We start from the raw sequence: 20,021 nt of genomic DNA, 5'->3' as shown, positions 1-20,021 counted from the left end.
CAAATTCTGCCTGCAATAACTCAGAAAATTCTTGGCAAACAGAGGGGTTAGCAGAACCAAATATTATATCATCAGCATAAATCTGACAAATCATAAGATCATTTATGATGTTTTTGCAAAAGAGAGTGGAGTCCACTTTGCCTCTGATAAAATCATTTTCTAGAAGAAATGAACTAAGTCTTTCATACCAAGCTCCGGGAGCTTGTTTCAAACCGTAAAGAGATTTCTTAAGTTTGAAAAGATGTTCTGGAAGTTTTAATTTTTCAAATCCAGGAGGTTGATGAACATACACTTCTTTAGAATTGTAACCATTCAGAAACACACTTTTGACGTCTATTTGATATAATTTAAGAGGATAATTTACAGCAAAAGATACAAGGATACGAATAGATTCTAACCTCGCGACTGGAGCAAAGGTTTCATTCTAGTGAATTCCTTCTTGTTGACTATAACCTTGTGCCACAACCGTGCTTTGTTCCTGAAGACTTCACCCTTTTCATTTAGATTTTTTCTATAAACCCATTTAGTTCCAATCACATGGGTTCCCTTGGGTCTTAGTACAAGATCCCAAACGTCATTTTTGGAAAACTGATCAAGTTCTTCTTTCATTTCCAGAATCCATTCTTTATCTTGAAGAGCTTCTTCATAGGATGTTGACTCTATCAGAGATACTAGTCCGATAAATGTTTCTTCATAAACTTTGAATGTTGATCTTGTTATGAAAGGTTCATCCTTGTTTCCCAAAATTATTTCTTTAAAAACATTCTGCCTATTTCTTTGTCTTTTCTAATTGATTGTGCATTCAGGTGCTTCTGAAGTTCCTCTTTCTGCTTCTTCAGAACCATTGGTCTTTTCGTCAGAGCCTGCAAGTGTGATCTCCAGATCTGCAAATTTCTCAACTAGCTTTGACTTTTTAGAGTCAAGCTTTTCATCAAATCTGACATGAATTGATTCCTCCATAATTTGTGTTTCTGTATTGTATACTCGATATCCTTTAGAAGAGTTCTGAGTATCCCAACATAATACACTTTTATGCCTTAGATTCAAACTTATTCAGATTGTCTTTAGTGTTCAAAATAAAACAAGAGCATCCAAAAGGATGAAAATAAGCAATGTTGGGTTTTATTCCCTTGCACAGTTCATAAGGAGTCTTCTCCAAAATATATATGATAAAGATTCTATTTTGAATGTAACATGCTGTATTCACAGCTTCTGCCCAGAAGTGCTTAGCCACATTAGTCCCATTGATCATGGTTCTAGCCATTTTTTGGAGAGTCCTATTCTTCCTTTCTACAACTCCATTTTTTATGGAGTTCTAGGACAGGAGAAATCATGGGACATTCCATTAGAGTCAAAAAGTTCTTCAAAAAGTTTATTTTCAAATTAGCCACCATGATCACTTATGACTCTGATAATCTTAGAGTCATATTCATTTTGTACTTTTGAACAGAAACTGGTGAACACAGAATGTGACTCATTCTTGTGCCTTAAAAATTTCACCCATGTCCAACGACTGTAGTCATCAACAATGACAAGTCCATACTTCTTACCATTGACCAATGCTGAAGTTCTAGAGGTCTGGAGGTGGAAACAACATTTTTGGTTTTGAAAGTGGTTTTAGAAAATTTTCCTTTCTGACATGTTTCACAAAGAGCATCTGAGTAAAACTTCAGCTTAGGCATGCCTCTGACTAACTCAAGTTTATTTAGTTTAGAAATCCTCCTCAAGCTAATGTGACCCAAGCGTCTATGCCACACCCATTGCTCTTCATTAACAGACATCAAACATTTCACGTTTTGGTTTTTCAAATCTGAAAGTTTTATTTTATAAATGTTTTTCTTCCTCTTTCTAGTGAAAATGACTGTGTCATTTTTCTGATTGACAAGCTTACATATTTTTTGATTAAAAATAATATCATAACCGTTATCACTTAATTGACTTATGGATAACAAATTATGCATTAATCCCTCAACATAAAGAACATCAGAAATAGAGGGAAGAGATCTATTACCAACTGTTCCAGACCCTCTGATTCTTCCTTTATGATTTCCTCCAAAGCCTATGAAACCAATGTCTTTAAGTTCCAGGTCTTGGAACATATGCTTTCTTCCCGTCATGTATCGTGAGCATCCAGAGTCCAGGTACCATGACTGGTGTTTTAACTCTACTGCACAGGATATCTGTAACATACACTATTTTATCTTTTGGTACCCAAAATCGTTTGGGTCCTTTAGGATTAGTTATCCTAGAGTTTTTGAAAATTTTGGGTTTTCTAGCGTTACTGAACTTCTGTGTCTGTGTCGGTGTATAATGGTAAGAAAAATGAGATTTTGGTTTGGTTTCTATAGAAGGTTTCTGATCATCGTCATTAGAGTCATAACCAATTCCTCTTTTTCTATTATGACTTACACCATAGATCATAGAAGTCATTCTACTTCTATCAAGGTTGTTGTTCAGAAATTTCTGAAAGGCTTTATCATATTTGTATATGATAGTATCAGAAGTAGGTGGAGCTTTGGAAAGAGTTTCCTCAAGTTTTGAACATTTCTTAGTTGAAAAACCCATTTCTCTTTCAAGAATAAAATTATTTTCTTTGAGTTCAGAAACTTCTTTCTCAATCTGGTCACACTCTTCAACAGTCTCTTCATGAACCTTTTTCAGGTTCTTGAATTTCTGTTGAAGCTTCTGATACAAGCTCAGAGATTATGACAAATAGGATTCAAGATTAGAACGAGAAAAGTCATAGAATACCTCTTTAGATTCATACTCTGTTTCAGATGAACTTCCAGAGATGGTGGCCATGAATGTTATGTTTGCTTGCTCCTCTTCAGAATCAGATTCTGGAGCTTCAGATTCAGAGTCGCACCATGTTGCCATGAGTCCTTTCTTCTTTGCTTTGAATGAGTTCTTCTTGAAGATTTCTTTTCTGGAGCTATCCTTCTTTAGCTTTGGATAGTCATTTCTATAGTGTCCAGGCTCTTTGCATTCATAACACGTTACTTCCTTGTTGGGTCTGCTTCTAGAGGTTGAATTTGGACGGACACCCTTTTGTCCGGGTCTTTTGAAGTTGTTTTGTCTCTTTCTCGAGAGCTGTTTGATTCTTCTGGAAAGAAGAAATAATTCTTCTTCATCATCAGAATCTTCATTCTCAGAGTCGTAGCTTCTTCCTCTTCAGCTTGAAAGGCTTTTTTCCTTTCCGGCTTTCTTCTTTCTGATCTAGACTTTAGAGCAACAAATTTGCTCTTCTTTTGAGGTTCATCTTCTTCTAGCTCTATTTCATGACTTCTGAGAGAGTTGATAAGTTCTTCAAGAGTTATGATGTCTAGATCCTTCGATAGCTTCAGAGAAGTAACCATAGGTCTCCACTTCTTGAGAAGACTTATGATTATCTTCTTAATGTGATCTGCTATAGTATATCCTTTATGCATAACCTTGAGTCCTGCAACCAAGGTTTGGAACCTTGAGAACATCATTTTAATAGCTTCATCATTTTCTATTCTGAAGGCTTCATACTTTTGGATTAAGTCCAGAGCCTTAGTCTCTTTAACTTGGTTGTTGCCTTCGTGCGTCATTTTCAAGGAGTCAAAAATATCTTTGGTTGTTTCCCTGTTGGTTATCTTCTCGTACTCGTTGTAGGAAATAACATTTAACAGAATGGTTCTAACTTTATAGTGATTCTTGAAATCACGCTTTTGATCGTCGCTCATTCTGCTTCTTGGAATAAGAATACCAATTGCAGAGATGGGTAACTCATAAGCATTTGTAAGCATATCCCAGAGATCAGCATCGTAGCCTAGGAAGAAACTCTAAATTTTGTCCTTCCAGTAGTCAAATTTTTCTCCATAAAAACTTGAGGTTTTGCGTTGTAGCTATCTCTTTCATTTGTGTTAGCCATGAATTTTTTCTCACCTTGGGTCTCTTTACATGGTTAAGTGTTTGATTCAAAATTCAATAATAGAGCCGAAGCTCTGATACCAATTGAATGTAGAGAAAAATAAGAAAGGAGGGTTTGAATTGTTTTCACAGGAATTAAAATATTTTGCAACAACACACACATAATTAATAATAACAACACAACCGATTTATCATGGTTCGCTTGAAATTCAAAGCTACTCCAGTCCATCTGATCAATGTGATTTCGCCTTCAACAAGGGCTTAATTCACTAATCTCAACAGATTACAAGGTTTGTATAAGGGTTCAACAACCTCTTATCCCTCTCAAGTCTACATACCTAAACAAGTCACTTGAGGAATCAAAAGCAATTACAAGAATTACAAAGTGTTTCGCTAGATGCTTCTAGATAAGCAGTATATACACGATTTAAGAGCAGTGAAAGATAACCACACAATATTGAGCAACAACTTTTGTATGGAAACTTTTTCTTACAACAATAATGGTGAAGAAGTAATATTATATGCAGTGAGTTGTTCTTCATAAGAGTGGTGAGGGAGTTGTATGACAATGTTGTTGTATCAAAGTTGTGTATTTTTGCAAGTTGTGAAAATGCCCTTATATACGATTAAGATAATACCGTTGGGGGGAAATCAATAAAGATGTCGTGCCAGTTGTGGGAGACAAATGTAGTAAATTTCTTGTCCTTTCCATAACATACACGGAGCATAATTAAATGTTTCCTTAAAAGGATTGTACTACAATTTGAATGCTTCCAACTTAAGTTTCTGATCAGGTGACATCTGATGTCGTGTTTATGAGCATGTGGCAGAGTGAGGTGAGCATGATCAGAATCTTTAGAGTCTTCAGATATCTCTTGTAGAGTCTTCAGATAGAGTTCTTAGAATCAAGTCATCGGAGCTTGAACTTCAGAGTCAGATTATTTAGGTGATTGCTCCTCAGATGCATTCTATTTAGAGTCAGATGTGATTTCTCATTGTGCTAGGTCACGCTTCTGGACTAATTCAGATGTCGGTTATTCGTTTCTTAATAATTAGAAGGTGACTTATCAAAGTCATTTTAACTTAGAATCATGCACACTTAAGAAAACTGTTAGGGTACTAAATTGTTTCATTCTTTGTTATCATCAAAACTTAGAGATATATTGAAGAATCAAAATCTTATTCTAACATCATTTACCTTTGTGTTTATAGTATGAAAATCCAATTGCAATTGTTTAGATTGCAATTGTCTTACAAAAACAGTTTGACAAATTTCAACACAAGCAGGATTTTTCAACTAATCAAATTGCACACTAAATGTATTATAAAAATGTAAAGAAAATAGAGAGAGAGAGAGAGAGAGAGAGAGAGAGAGAGAGAGAGAGAGAACACCAATATTTGTTTAAGCAATTCTCTAATTATCCACACTATAGGTACGTCTGCCCCCAATTCCAAATAGAATTGAGATATGTGTAATTAACCTTTGCAAGAGTTGTTTACAAGAGAAAAAGTAGCAATCCAAACCCCCAAACCTTATGTTTGATGTTGATCCTTACTTCTTCTCTTCCCTTGATCTTAAACAAGATCAAGTGACTCAAGAATTCCAAGTCGATCCTCTGGTTACCACTACCCGTTTGACATAATCCCGTTCTTCATACCTTTCACTCGACTGAATCCTCGTTGTGAAATCTTGTACAAAACCCCCAAATCAATCCTTGATCTATGTGGGAAAATCCTAATCTGTTTTATCAAAGAAAGCCCCAAAGAATACTCAACCCAATTATGATTACAACAATCCTAAATTGGATCTTATCAATCTATTTTATATGACAATCAACAAAAATGATTATGTGTAATTGTTGAATGTGTGAAGAAAAAGGTTGAAGATGAAGAGAAAATTCTTTGTATGTTCTTGGGTTCGATTCTGAGAAATGATGCATGAATGCATATTTATATGTATGTGTAAAAAAAGAACAAACAAAATATATTATTTGCCAAAAAATTACAAGTTGTAAAATAGAACAAAATGTATTGACTTCAAATTCGAATGAGTCGATGCATAAGTTTGGGAGTCGATACATAGGCCGAAGGAGTCAATACATTGAAAACAGGAAAATTTGATTGAAAAAGTTCTTCAGTAGGAGTCGACTCTAAACAGAGAGAATCGACTCATACTTGTTATGTATCAACCCACAACCACAATATACCGATACATTGAGGGCAGGGTCATATTGCTTAAAAATACTCTCAGTTGGAGTCGACTCCAAACACGAATGAGTCCACTCATTCGCATTGTGTATCGAATCTTACCCCTATGTATCGATACCTTTAAGTCAGAAATATTTTCTTTCAAAACGCATTCAATATGTATTGATACATAGCTATAATGTATAGACTCATTCACCAATTTTTCATAAAAAATCATAATATTTACTTGTAATGACTTATCTAATCCGATTTTAAATATTTTTATATGATGATGCACATCTAGACATAGACAATAAGATCCAATATACACAAAATAATAAGTGTTCTAGTTTTTATATCATTTAAAACATATATATATAAGAGGATAATGCACTCACAATTTATTGCAATACTCCTTAACAACCTCGCACAAACCCGACTGATCTTTCACTTATGCATTATCCTCGTTTAGCAGCATGCTAATCCTTTTTAACCTCCTTCTTGTTGAGGGTGCCATGTGAAAGAGCTTAGTGTTAAGATCACCGTTACGAAGCCAATGCATCTTGGCTTGCTGTTTCCAGTAAATTTCTTCTTGCGTAATGATCTTGTTATAATGTTGTTGCGCCTCAAAAATCTATCAGTATTATTAGAGGTGTTATTGCAGTCAAACAATCATGATGCAATATAGTGTGATTCAGTTATTGCGTCTATTAATGTATTACTTTTTGTAGTTGCAAAGAGTGCCATTATTACCATAATGAGATCATGATTCCACAAAAAGCATTCTTAATCAATAGCATAGTTAAAAGAAGAAAGGGATTGATATTATCTATCTTTACCAATAAAGACTCATAAATCACACTTTTGCATGCTATATTATAAGATTGCAATCTTTGACTAAATATATTAACTTTTGTCAATCAACATATACTAATTACTGTTGTTCATCAAACATTTGAAGCTAAATGTTTATGTTGCAATAACTGAACCGAGTTTGTTTCTTGTCTTGCAAACCATTGAACTGTTCTCCTTGCAATTGGCAACCAAATCCTCCGCAATCTCTCATCATTTCCATTCCTTCTTCTGTTGTTAATTTCCACAAACCTTGGAACATTTGCAATCTCAGACATACACCTCTTCTCACCAGGATTCAATGCTGTAAACGAGTTTTCATCCTCATCAGGAGAAAATCTTGCACTTGACACATCATGAAGCATCTCACTTTTCAATGATAACAAATCAGAAGAGTTAAGATCACTCCATCTACTCCTTGTAACAACATCAGAGATCAATATTCTATGATTAATCATATGCAAAGGTTGTTGTTGTAGTTGTTGTTGTTGTTGTTGTTGATTCCACTTTGTAATATTACTGCTACCACTATCTTCATGATCAAGGACTAGTTCTAGTTCTTCTCTTTTACTCTTTCTTTGAGAAGGTTCTCTCTGAATAAAAATCTCCAGATTCGGATCCTCACTTAGATTTGAAGGAACTCTTAAGAATCTTGAACTGAACGAAAAAGTGAAGTTTCTTATGTCGTTTTCTTCAACCATGTACCTACAAAGAGGACAAGTAGAGTGACTTTCAAGCCACTTATCAATACAACTCATATGAAAAGCATGCTTGCATTTCGGCAACAATCTAAGCGTCTCTTCGTCTTCAAATTTCGACAAACAAACGGTACATTCTAGTCCTTGTTTGGATCCCTTTAAGGAAGAAAATTTAAAGAAAGGAAGTGTTTCAATTACTTTCTTCTCAACACCGAAAACTATAGACCGTGATCGAGTTGTTCCTTGATTAAGAGGGTTTTGGTTTATAAGATGAAGAGGTGTAACACGACAGAATTTGACATAAACAAGTAACATAAAAGTGATGAGAAACATAATGGAAAGAACAATTATTACAACACCTTTACTTGGAGTTACACCTTGTGGTAAGTCTGGCATGTTCTGGTTTTGTCTGTTTTCTTGGCTTTGAATGTTTAAGAGTAATGAAAGAAACATAATTAGTATTAGAAAATGGTTTGTATTACTAGTAAACATGTTATTATGGAGTCTTGTGTATAGGATTAAGCATATTTCAGATGGTATCTCTTGTGGTGTATGTATGTATAGTTTCATAAGCTTGAAAATTTTGTTTTATGATTTTGTAGTAATATATTGTTAATAGTCCCTACATTGATAAGATATGATAGGTTTATGTGTTTGTTGGTTTTGTTGTAGTCCTTGTCTTGGACAATTAATTAATAATATCTTGTGTTTTAAGAAGACAAAAACTTGCATCAGGTGAGAGGTATATGTCTTGTTAAAACACATTTTTCATGGTTGACAACATATTATAGTGTTATCTGCAGCCAAAAAATATTGTATAAATTAATAAGTTGAATGTACTGAAATATGAATAAATGGCATTATTGTGGATATGTGCTTTGTATTGTGTTTTTATTATAAGCTGTCCAAGTTAAACACTTGTTGAATCTGTTTTGTTTTTTGTTTTTTGTTTCTTTGATGAAAACTATCATTTTGATTGAGTTATCAACTTCATTATCGTCCGGTACCAAAAGTCTATGTCTCTTTGCATTGTTGTATGTTCTCATACTTCCTTTATAGCAGTGTGGAAAATTTATAAAAAGATCATTCAAGAATCCTACAAATCACTTCTAAAAGGAACTTTCTGTAATATAAAATGATGGAAAAATGGAAGGGGGTGTAAACCATCGAATTTAAGTTGGGTGGTTGAAATAGAGAAGAACATCAAGTCAAGTGTTTTATGTGATGCATGCAAAGGTACCGGCCAACTCGAAGGAAACGTTTTATCGGATTGTGGGAAGACCAGCAATTTTGTACAGGATAGAATGTCGACAGTTAAAAATCAATACGAGAATAAAGTAAGTGTAGTAGAGATGAGGATATTACGGTGGATGTGTGGTAAGACTCGATATGATAGAATTAGAAATTGAAATATTAGAGAGAGTGTCAGAGTAACACCTATAACGGAGAAGATGGTGAGAAATAGACTTAAGTGGTTTGATCATGTAGAGAGAAGATCAATAAGTTCTCTAGTAAGGAAGATAGAAGAGATAGAGAGAAGACAAATAATTAGAGGAAGAAGAATACATAGAAAGACTATCAGAGAAGTTCTTAAGAAAGATTTCAAGGTTAATGATTTGGACAAAAACATGGCCTTGATAGAACGTTATGACGAAAGTTGATCCATGTAGCTTACTCCACTTAGTGGGATAAGACCTAGTTATAGTTTTTCGTTGTATTTATTGTTGTTTCTAATATGTGTAGCATCAATAAATATGGTGTACCCGAATGTCGTCAATCCAGCCTACGATAAACTTGATGTTGTTGGTTTGAATGCTCATGTACTAGGTGTTGGCAAACCAAATTTGAATCCGATGTTTTTAAAGTAGCTTCTAATAAAATTGAAGTTGATGAGTATCTTAGCCATGAATAAAAGTTACATTACATATAAGTTTGTGTTAAAGTTGATAGGTTAGTGTTTGGGTAGTTATCGATTGGTATAATTTTGGTCCTTATAGAAGAAAAAATCTTATAGTGTTGGATCGAGAAAGATTTGATGAGTATAAAAAAACAAATTAAAAATTGAAATGTGATGATGTAAGAACAAGAAAATGTGAATGTCCATTCAGATTGCGTGGGTACTAGTTGACATCAAATATTGAAAAACTTACTACTATGATTTATAGTGTACACAACAATGACTTGGATTACAAGTTAGAATTGTATTCTGTTGCTCGTTTAAATATTAAAAGAGAATAAAATTATTATTGAGGTGATAATGAACATGATTTTTCTAAAAGTAATTCTTATGAATTTGAAAATAAAGAAATTCAATAGTGTAATAAATATTAAACAAGCTTATAATCTTAAGAACATAAGCAACAACACTATAAGGGGTCGGAGAACTTAAATGCAATAAATATCTTGAATTAGGCGTATCTGGAGATGATCAATGTAAGGATATAAACTTATATTTTTCAATAAGATACAATTTAGAGTGTGCTTATATGACTCAACAATGGAATGCACCCTTAATGGATAAAGGACACACCCGGAGAAACTCTTTATCATAGTCATTGTGAAATTCCCACAAAGCAATAATAGGAAAATAATCTAGTAGCCAGACCTGTACATAGGTTACAACAAAAATATTAGAAAATATATAGAAAATATAATAAGAAATTATTGTAGTTTTGAGATATTCTTGAGGGAGTAAAGTGTTTTTATCCAAATTTCTTATCTTGAATTTCCTTGCTTTGTCTAATTGGGTGTACAATTGAACAATACATAAGCTTTAAAAGAAAATTCATGGATGCAATCTACCTTTCTGAAGTATCTTAAGTACACATCATTACTAAATGTTACACTTTGCTAAATGTTACACTCTTATCGACAAAAGTGGTTGTGTAAACATAGTATAAGAAATAAGTCACGATGGCTCAAAGTTGATATAATTATTAATTAATGAAGAGATTAACATGTCATCTTTCAAGTGAGTAAGTGAGCATTCAATGTGTAGAAAAGAATCCAACTTTGAAAGTTTAACTCACTTTCATGCTCATTATATATAATTGTACTTATTAACTTATTAAGGAGTTAAAGACGAGAGAGTGTCACATGGATGAGTGTGGTGATCCCAAGTTGTTATGCCACTTATCACCTTCACATTCCATCTCGTCGGTGATGTCACCAATGACACTTGCTCCGGTTCCAACCACGAACTCGAGGGCATGGGTGTATATGCGTTAGGGGAGACTTGTAGGCGGAACTTAACAACTTAGGCTCGACGAATCAGAGCAATCGGGCTACTTGCAGCGATATTGCAGCTGGCATTCGGCTGGTTAGTAGCGGCAACCACATGTGGTAGTGGCCGTCACTCCATTGTGTTATTTTTTAATTTGAATTGTTGTAATAATTAGTAAAGAGTTGCAACATTAAGTGGGAAGAGTTGCAATACTCGGTGAAATTGTGTGTTTTATCGAGGGTCGCAACCTTGTAAAACTAAACCATTTAGTCTACAAATAGAATGTTTTAGATTCATAAAAAATGTAATTCGAAATCTCTTCTTCATTGCTTAGTTTCAGATTTCTTTCTTCCTTACATTCGAGTTTTCAACTGTCTTGTGCAAACTCAAAATGGGCTTAATTATCTTGAGTATTCATGCATGTAGACTCTAAGACAATTTAAAGAGTACTTGAAATACTAATAAGGAAGTGCTCGTTTCAGGATCCTAGGCTTGATCCATTTAATTTAGAGTCAATTTCTAACAATGTTCTCTATGTTATTCCTCATCGTGATGAGCTAAAGAGGGTATGGATGCACACTTTCTCAAGTCGTTTAAATCTTGCATAATAACATAAAGTTTGAAAATTCTCCTTTTGAACCTCCATAAGGCCAACTTCTAACTCATAACCAACATGTCTAATACATCGTTCCAATGAATCATGTATGACCCAATAGTCAACGACTGATGATCAAAATCATTATACATGATATAAATCTAGGGTATGATTCATCTCACAATAAGGAGATGAAAGAGCGACATCTCATGAGTGCCATCTTATAATAATATATGTCGTTTGTACAACACAGTTTAGACAAATGTAAATCACACCCTACAAAAAATTTCATGTTAGAGCATCCACATTCATAATACTCTACAAAGTTCTTAAAAGTGATTTTTTATATTATCTCACAATTTTCAATTATTTAAATAACTCAATTCTATTTTTTAAATATTATACAATTCGTCAAAAAGTTTTATTAGATCCATAATATATCTTCCAAACTAATTATATATATATATATATATATATATATATATATATATATATATATATATATATATATATATATATATATATATATATATATATATTACATTTAATTATATAATTGATCATATTAAAATTTAATTAAACATTTATAATAATTTCCATATACTAAGAGTTGTTACTGACATGCCTCAAGTAGCAAATGTTGACTTGGGTATTGACAAAAACAAGTATATCTATCCATTCCATATGTCATTGACACGCTTTTCAAGAAAAAGATATCTTCAAGGACTTGGATTCCAACTCAATAAAAACAAACACAAAATACAATAACCCTTTGGATTTGAGTCTCGTAAATGAGGTATCTGAACATCTATTAAATAAAATGTAGGAGTATTTTCCATCTATTTACAGTATTTAATTTATCTTGTTTGATTCCATTTTAGTTTTGTAGCATCTCATCTATTTCAATCAGTCCAAATATATTATCTTATTTTATTTTATTTTTGGGTCCATTTCGTCCCTATTCAATCACCTATTTGGACAATTATACTATTTTATTTTATTTTTGGGTCCTTTTCGTCCCTATTCAATCACCAATTTGGACAATTATAATAAAGTCAATGACATACGAAACCAATCATTTCGTTTCGAGAAAGACGTCTTCTATTTAAATTAACAAAATTGTATTACTTTGATATGATTTTTAAGTAAAAAAAGATAAATTTTATGATTATTAAAAAATATAATTAAGTGCATTTAAGTTTTTTAATATCGTGGGAGAGAGATAACATAATTATTACTATACCCTTAATTAAATTTTCTTGTACTAATAATATTAAGTAACTAATATATTGATATTTTTAAAATAAAGATATTAGATGCATTTAGATATTTTGACATTTGTTTATATTTAAGACAAAAAAATTAAAAGATTTTACAAGGTCGGAAGGAATACATAAAATTATGATTTTTTTTAACCTATCTTAATTTATATTTAGTATTTCGGTATATTTATCAAAACAATGGTGTGTTATTATAATTTTGTAAATTTTACATTTTGTAATATTTTTAGGACTTTTGAATACACACTTTAACGTCTAATACTTATTTATTTTTAGAGTATGAGTATAAATGGTAAACAGACAATGGTCAACAGTTATAACTATACATAAACAGACAAACAATAGTCAATGCACAAAGGTGCAAGCCACATGGCACAAAACAAAATCAAGTTTCAAAACCTACAAAACAAATTCCAAGTTAGTCATAAACAAGCAACAAGCCAACTCCAATTGAGTGCACATCATCAAGCATAAGCAATTGTGCTCTTAACCTGAAACAAACCTCAAATGTGAGAACACAAACCACTAGTACAAGACTAGGGTCAAAATGAGATCAAAAAGTCAAAATAGAACATGAAACTTATCCAAAGTCAAGATCAATCAAATAAGAATCAAACCCAAGTGGTTCCACATTCATATCATTCATCATTATCATTTCATGAAGCAAAGAGTACAAAACATGCAATTTAAAACCTCAAAGGACCAAACAGAATGGCTCAACTCAAATCAACTCACAAACACTTCAATAAATCACCAAAAAATTTATGATCAAACAGCATTCACAACATGACCTACACACCAAATTTCAAGCCATTTGGACCAAGGGAAGCAAGTCAATGAAATTCATAAAGTCAAGCCAAGTTCAAACAAGCTCATACAAAGCATCCAAACATGCATCCACTTCAAGCAATCATAAAACAGAATTGGCATAAGATAAATGAACCAAATCAAAGCCATGACAAACTTCAAGATGTCTATAATACACATGCCAAATTTCAAGTCCATCCAATTAATCACAAGGATTTCACAAATCAAATAAAATCATGTCTCACAAGAAGTCAACAATTGGTCAAGCAGGGGAGAAAATCTCAATCAAATTGGAAATGCATTCAAAACTCCCAGAAAAATTCACATTCAAACTTAACATTCATAAGTATCCTCATGCAAAAATCCATCTCAATTAGAATTCATATGGCAAGGTAACATAAATCACGAAGTTGCACAAGAAATGGTGTGACACAAATTGTCACACCTCTAAAGATCATGTCATATCTATCAATCCAGGAACTCAAAAATCACAAATCATATACCAAAATGACCAGGGATGAGCCTAGGTTCTGCATGCAAAATTTCAAGAATTTCTACTTAGGCATCATCATTTCATGATCAAAAGAGTAAGCATGGTGCAACAAATGACATGTGAAAACAAACCCTAGCCAAATTTTTTTTCAACCGTGCACAATATTATTAAAAATCATCAAAAAATGAAGGACATCTCAAGGATCATGGTGAAAAAAACCTCATGTGATTTGGATTATTAATGAATGAGTTATGATTTTTTTGATTGTGGAAAGAAAAATAAAAAAAATGTGAAACAAGCATATGAAATCATGTGAGGCATGTGAAAATAAATGGCAAGGCAAAATGAGAATGGCTACAGCACGTAATCGAAGGGTGTTCACGTTTGAAAAAGGGAGCGCGCGCTAACACCTAATCTCATGTACAGTAACATAAACACGGATCAAACTACGTTTTGGAAATTTTCTTATGAAGTTCATCACGCGTTCATCACCTTCATCACTCAAGAACAAAATGTCTCCAAATTTCACAAACCATATATCACCAGAAAGGTCTCACAACGTACATCAACAATATCACATTCATTAAGCCTAATTCATCCTAATTTAACCGGATCGATCCAAAACATGTTCATGCATCAAAATTCAAATCATCATAACTCTCTCATTTCTCAACGAAAATTAATGATTCAACTTGCAGAATTCTCTACTAAACAAGATCTATCCAAATCATCAATCAATTTCAAGAATCATTGAAGTCGAAATCTGACCTTAATTTGAAGACATTTGCGAATTTGCGTGTTTTTGGCCTTGGAATTGCAAAACAGAACTTCTATCACTCTTGTATAGGTGAATGGAACAAGGTTTGTTGCTTAATTACACACGATCTAGCTCAAACCTTGAATTTCCATTGATGCACCTTCTTGTAACAGTCCTTGATTTTGCTTGAATGTGAAGAATCCTTGCTTGCAAAAGCTTCTACAATGATTGTAGGTGATGAATCAAAGAAGATCTTGGCTAGGTTCTTGGAGAATTTGCAGAAAAATGAAAATGAAAAGTTGAGAGAATTGTGCAATTTTGGATCTAGATCTGAGATGAATGAATGTTAATGTGATTTCTGTTACAATTAAGAACTTATATGATGTGTTAATCCAACTGTTAATCATGATTAGGCAAAGTGAATGAGATTAGTGCAAATGAACATGTTATGCAATTTGGCAAAAATGCCCTTTTTCAAATAGAACCAATGGAACAGTAAAAATGCATTGAGGCAAGTCCAAATTTCTGTTTAGGAGCTGTTGGAAGTGGTTTGGAGTGAAAATTGCATTTAGTTTTCAAATTCACTATTTTTCCCACCAAAATGCAAATTGATCACTTGAAAAATGGACTTTTGATGTGATGATTTTTGATGAAATGTGATGATGGATTATGATAGTACATGTCAAATGGAGTTTGCTCAAAAAAGAATCACTCAAATTGGCCAAATGGTTCAAGAGTTATGCCTCCTTGAAGTTCAACTTTTCTTGAGAATGATTTGATCATAACTTGCCAACCATAAATGAGAAATGGATGTTCTTGGACTTTTTGGAAAGGTGAGAGCAAGATATTCAACTTTCATGTTGGACAAAATTTCATTTGGAGCTTGTATGATGATGTAAATTTGAGGAGAAGACCTTTCCATTTTTGGCAGTTTGAAATTACAGGTCACCTACTATTTTGGGAAACTTTTCATCTGACCTCAAATTCTTCAATCTTGATCTTTGAAATGTCAAATGAGACTTGTATGGACATGAATGAAGCCTTTCAAACCATCTCCCACCTTCAAATCCATGAATTCAGGCATAGTTGACCACAGTTGACTTTCTAGGGTTTCAGATGAAATTCAGCTTGACTGTTGAGCTTTGATCATCCAATCCTTGGCCAAACCACTCCAAGATGGTCCCTAGGTCATGTGAACTCAATGAACCAACCATAGGGCTTTGCTTCCTTGAGAAATGCCCTTGCTTGCTTGTTTGACTGATCCTCCTGATCATCTTGACCTAATCTTGTCTGATGAATTGCACTTGGGCAAATGGACAATGCAATGCTATGCAGTGGACAATGTCATGTTAATGACCTAATATGAAAATGAATGTACAAAATGGTAGGTGCAAATTTGAGGTGCTACAGCTTCCCCTATTCAATCAACTGGGAACCCGAATGGATGAGAGCAACGACTGTCAGACTTTCAGGGTAAACAAGGATTGAATACCGAAGAACCGTAGAAATTTGCACAATGCGGGGATCCACCAACGGGAACGTCCACTGGGATCTGATATTTATTACTGAGGATTTTGATTTTTTCCTGATTCTTTTTCTTCTCAAGGGTACCACCACCTCCAGACATCTCAAGACGATGAATGGGAATAGAAATCACAACTAGACGTCAACGGACGACTAGGAAACACTCGACGTTTACCAAGACCAACGGAGAGGTAACTCTACTGGGGACGACCAGGAAAAACTCGACGTTTACCAAGACCAACGGAGAGGTAACCAGACATCAACGGACGACAGATGAACTGGGAAGACTCGACCAGACGTCAACGGACGACCGGGAGAAGCTCGACGTTTATCGACACCAACGGAGAAGGAGACCAGACATCAACGAACGACGGATGAACTGGGAAGACTCGACCAGACGTCAACTGACGAAAGGGAGAAGCTCGGCGTTTATCGACACCAACGGAGAAGGAGAAAGCTCAACGTTTATCGACACCAACGGAGAAGGAGAAAGCTCAATGTTTATCGACACCAACGGAGAAGGAGAAAACTCAACCAGACGTCAACGAACGAACGGGAGAAGCTCGACATTTATCGACACCAACGGAGAAGGAGAAAACTGGGGAAAATACAACTAGATATCAACGGATAACTAGGAAAAACTCGACGTTTATCGACACCAACGGAGAGGAGAATCTGAGGCGACAGGAATACAACTAGTTATCAACGGATAACTAGGAAAAACTCGACGTTTATCGACACCAACGGAGAGGAGAAGCCACTTCGCTAAGGAAGGGATATAACAACCGGAAACTGAATAGGACGTCCACCGACGACTCTACTGGGGATTCTGGCTGGGAACCAACCAAACACTAATGAATGACTGGGAAAGAGATAGACAATCAGACGCCAACGGACGACTGAGAAAAACTCAACGTTTATCGAAACCAACGGAGAGGTAGCTCTGCATGGGGAAAGATACAACTAGACGTCATCGGACGAATAGGAAAAACTCGACGTTTATCGACACCAACGGAGAGGTAGCTCACTGGGGATCAAGGTCACGACAGAGAGCCGACAGGAAGGAACACCAAGGATACCGGGTTGTAGGCATGAAACAGGTGATCGACCAAAGCGTGAATTGGTTTGTGTTCCAAAACACTCATCATCCTGAAGAGGGCTAGAAAAGCAGTCTTGTTAAAGGATGGACATTCGATTCCGAACAAAGGAATACGAATCTTACTCAGCTGGGGAACAAACAAAGAGTTCAACCAAAGAGCGCATGAGATACATTATCTATAGCCGTCAAAACGTAGATAATATACTCGCATGGAAGATTATCCTAACCGGGTTGTAGGTTGTTAAAGGATAAATCGACCGACATCATCCTGAAGAGAGCGAAAGCAAACTTGTTAAAGGATGGACATTCGATTCCACAAGGAATACAAATCTTACTCTGCGGGAGAAAACAATCAAAAGATTGACCAAAGAGCGCATGAGACATATTATCTATAGCCGTCAAAACGTAGATAACATCCTCGCATGGAAGATTATCCATAACCGGGTTGTAGGTTGTTAGATGGATAAATCGACCGAAAAAGAAAGGCATCGGGGTACCAGGACTAGGTATGCAAAGATGACCAATCAAAAGGGGAAACCACAAACATTACCAGCAAACGGTGAATGTAAGAGGACCCACTGGGGATAAAGTTGCTGACTCGGAGCAAATATCCGAAAGGTGAAAAGGAATATCAATACCGACTGGATAATGATAACCACAAAGAGGGGATTACATCTACCCGTTAGTAGGTAGAAAACCACGGAACAGTAACCGTCATCACTAGGATGAGCATAAGAGTAGACTCCACAAAGGGGAGGTAAGAGGATTCACATCTACCGGTTAGTAGGTAGAAGACCGCAAAGGTAGGACTTACAACTGCTGGTTTGTAGGCAGAGGCCACCAAATTCCGCTGAGGATAAGATGAATGAGTGCCTGTTAGTGAGCCACTATTCATTTATACCACAGGGAAGCACAAGAGACAGCCACAAGGAAGCCAGTTTAAGATCGATCCAAAAAGGCAAACTGAATCAAGACATCCTAATGAGGAAAGAACTCAATAGGGAAAACCCATCCCACGGGGAGGGAACGGAAATAACCGTCATCCACGAGGATATAACTCAGTGGGGAAATGCAGAAGGAAATGACAAACACTTTCTGCTTAAGGGGTCAACTCTACATGAAGAGATCAGACACACCCACATCTGCTAGGGGAGGATCTACTAGGGAGATCTGGTTTTCCTTTCACCAACGGATGGGGGAATAAACCTCTCCGAGGGGTATCAATCCTGAATGCTGTCAGGAGCCACTGTAGCAAATGTGCCGTACAGATGTTGAACGAAAATCCGCCTCTGCCGGGGATACGGTCTGGTGGTTTCGAACACATGAATGCATATGTTTGAATTTTTCTATGGCGTAATGCTCCATATCGAATGGAAATGCTATGCAATTTGAGGATGCAATGATTACTATATGCAAAATGCAAATGATGAAAACTCCGCTGGGGAGCCCAAAGATCAGATACTTCAACTCTGTGGGGAGACTCTGCTTGAAGAAATCTGCTTGAGGAAAACTCTGCCAGGGGAGCACCGACTTCTCACTCATGCTGGAGAACAGAGATACCAAGAATCAACCAGATCTCTGGTGAGGATAGACAGGCATTGATAAAGTTCATCATGCCAGCAACTCTGTTGAGGAATCTATCCGAGGGAAATGACGGAGTACTGGGATGTCAATCCACCAAGTACCGAATCTTCCAAAGACAAGCACCCATACCAGGGAAAGGAGAAGGCTGCTCTGCTGGAGAGACGAAAGTTGAAATCTTCAGTACACACTCTGCTTGGGGAACTGCCCCACAACAGTATTTCAACAGCAACCTTGCTAGGAATGCCCCACGGTAGGGCTCAAACAACCCTCTACTGGAGATGCCCCACAATAGGGCTAACAGGGACCTGGAGGAAGAATATTGCACTGCCGGGGACATGAAGATGAACAACTTCAACCAACACTGCACTGAGTAACCTCGCTGAGGAGAAACCATAAGAGGTTCTACAGGAAAAAGCACAGTTATGCTCGAGATACGAACAAATATCTTACCTGTTGGTAATCATACCACCCTTAGGAGAGCACTGCGGGTCTCCTAAGTATCCTTCCATCATTGTGAATGTTCACTTTGTTTAAGAACAATTTGTGAAAAATTTGTTTATTTTGAAAACAATGATACTTTATCAATTAAACATGCAAAACATTCGTTGAGTTGAAACAAATAAGAGTGCAAATAATTGGATAAAAGCTCAAACTGATGTGATGGAATGGTAGTCTGCAAATGGCGAGACTCCATAGATCTGTACAAGTTTGAAATCGGTGATATATATTGGAGAGGGCTACATTGAACATAATGACCTTTCCTCTACCATTCCGAATTTCGATGTATCCGGAGCTTCAGTCGACGACGAATCGAGAATCCCTGACGGATGACAGATGTAGAGCACAATCTTGTCAAGATGTAGTTACTTGCCATATCCCTAATTTTTGCCTAGATTGCCCCAGTGTGAGGTGCTCAATCTAGCGGGATGCAAATTCTTTTTTTCTTCCAATGTCTCTAACTTTTGCCTGGATCGCCCTTTCGGGTTTTCAATCCACCGAGACGCTTCTTTTTGCCTAAGTCGCCCTTT

At 35.5% G+C, this 20,021-nt stretch overlaps 1 protein-coding gene across 1 annotated transcript; it reads right to left on the bottom strand.

Moving 5' to 3' along the window:
* Window positions 1-6,803: 6,803 nt before the first annotated feature.
* Window positions 6,804-8,201, bottom strand: LOC127084191 (E3 ubiquitin-protein ligase ATL42). The gene has a single exon (XM_051024595.1). It carries the CDS (start codon window positions 8,199-8,201, stop codon window positions 7,029-7,031), a length of 1,173 nt encoding a protein of 390 aa, XP_050880552.1. The 3' UTR covers window positions 6,804-7,028.
* Window positions 8,202-20,021: the final 11,820 nt, after the last annotated feature.

This window comes from Lathyrus oleraceus, chromosome 5 (genome assembly GCF_024323335.1).
Source record: "Lathyrus oleraceus cultivar Zhongwan6 chromosome 5, CAAS_Psat_ZW6_1.0, whole genome shotgun sequence".
Taxonomy (NCBI): Eukaryota; Viridiplantae; Streptophyta; class Magnoliopsida; order Fabales; family Fabaceae; genus Lathyrus; species Lathyrus oleraceus.
Note: the sequence above shows the minus strand (reverse complement) of the source record. Positions and strands in the feature narration are given on the sequence as shown.

What these genes read in the sequence shown, in the direction of transcription:
- LOC127084191 (XM_051024595.1), bottom strand. Translation starts at nt 8,201, where the DNA reads ATGAAACTATACATACATACACCACAAGAGATACCATCTGAAATATGC.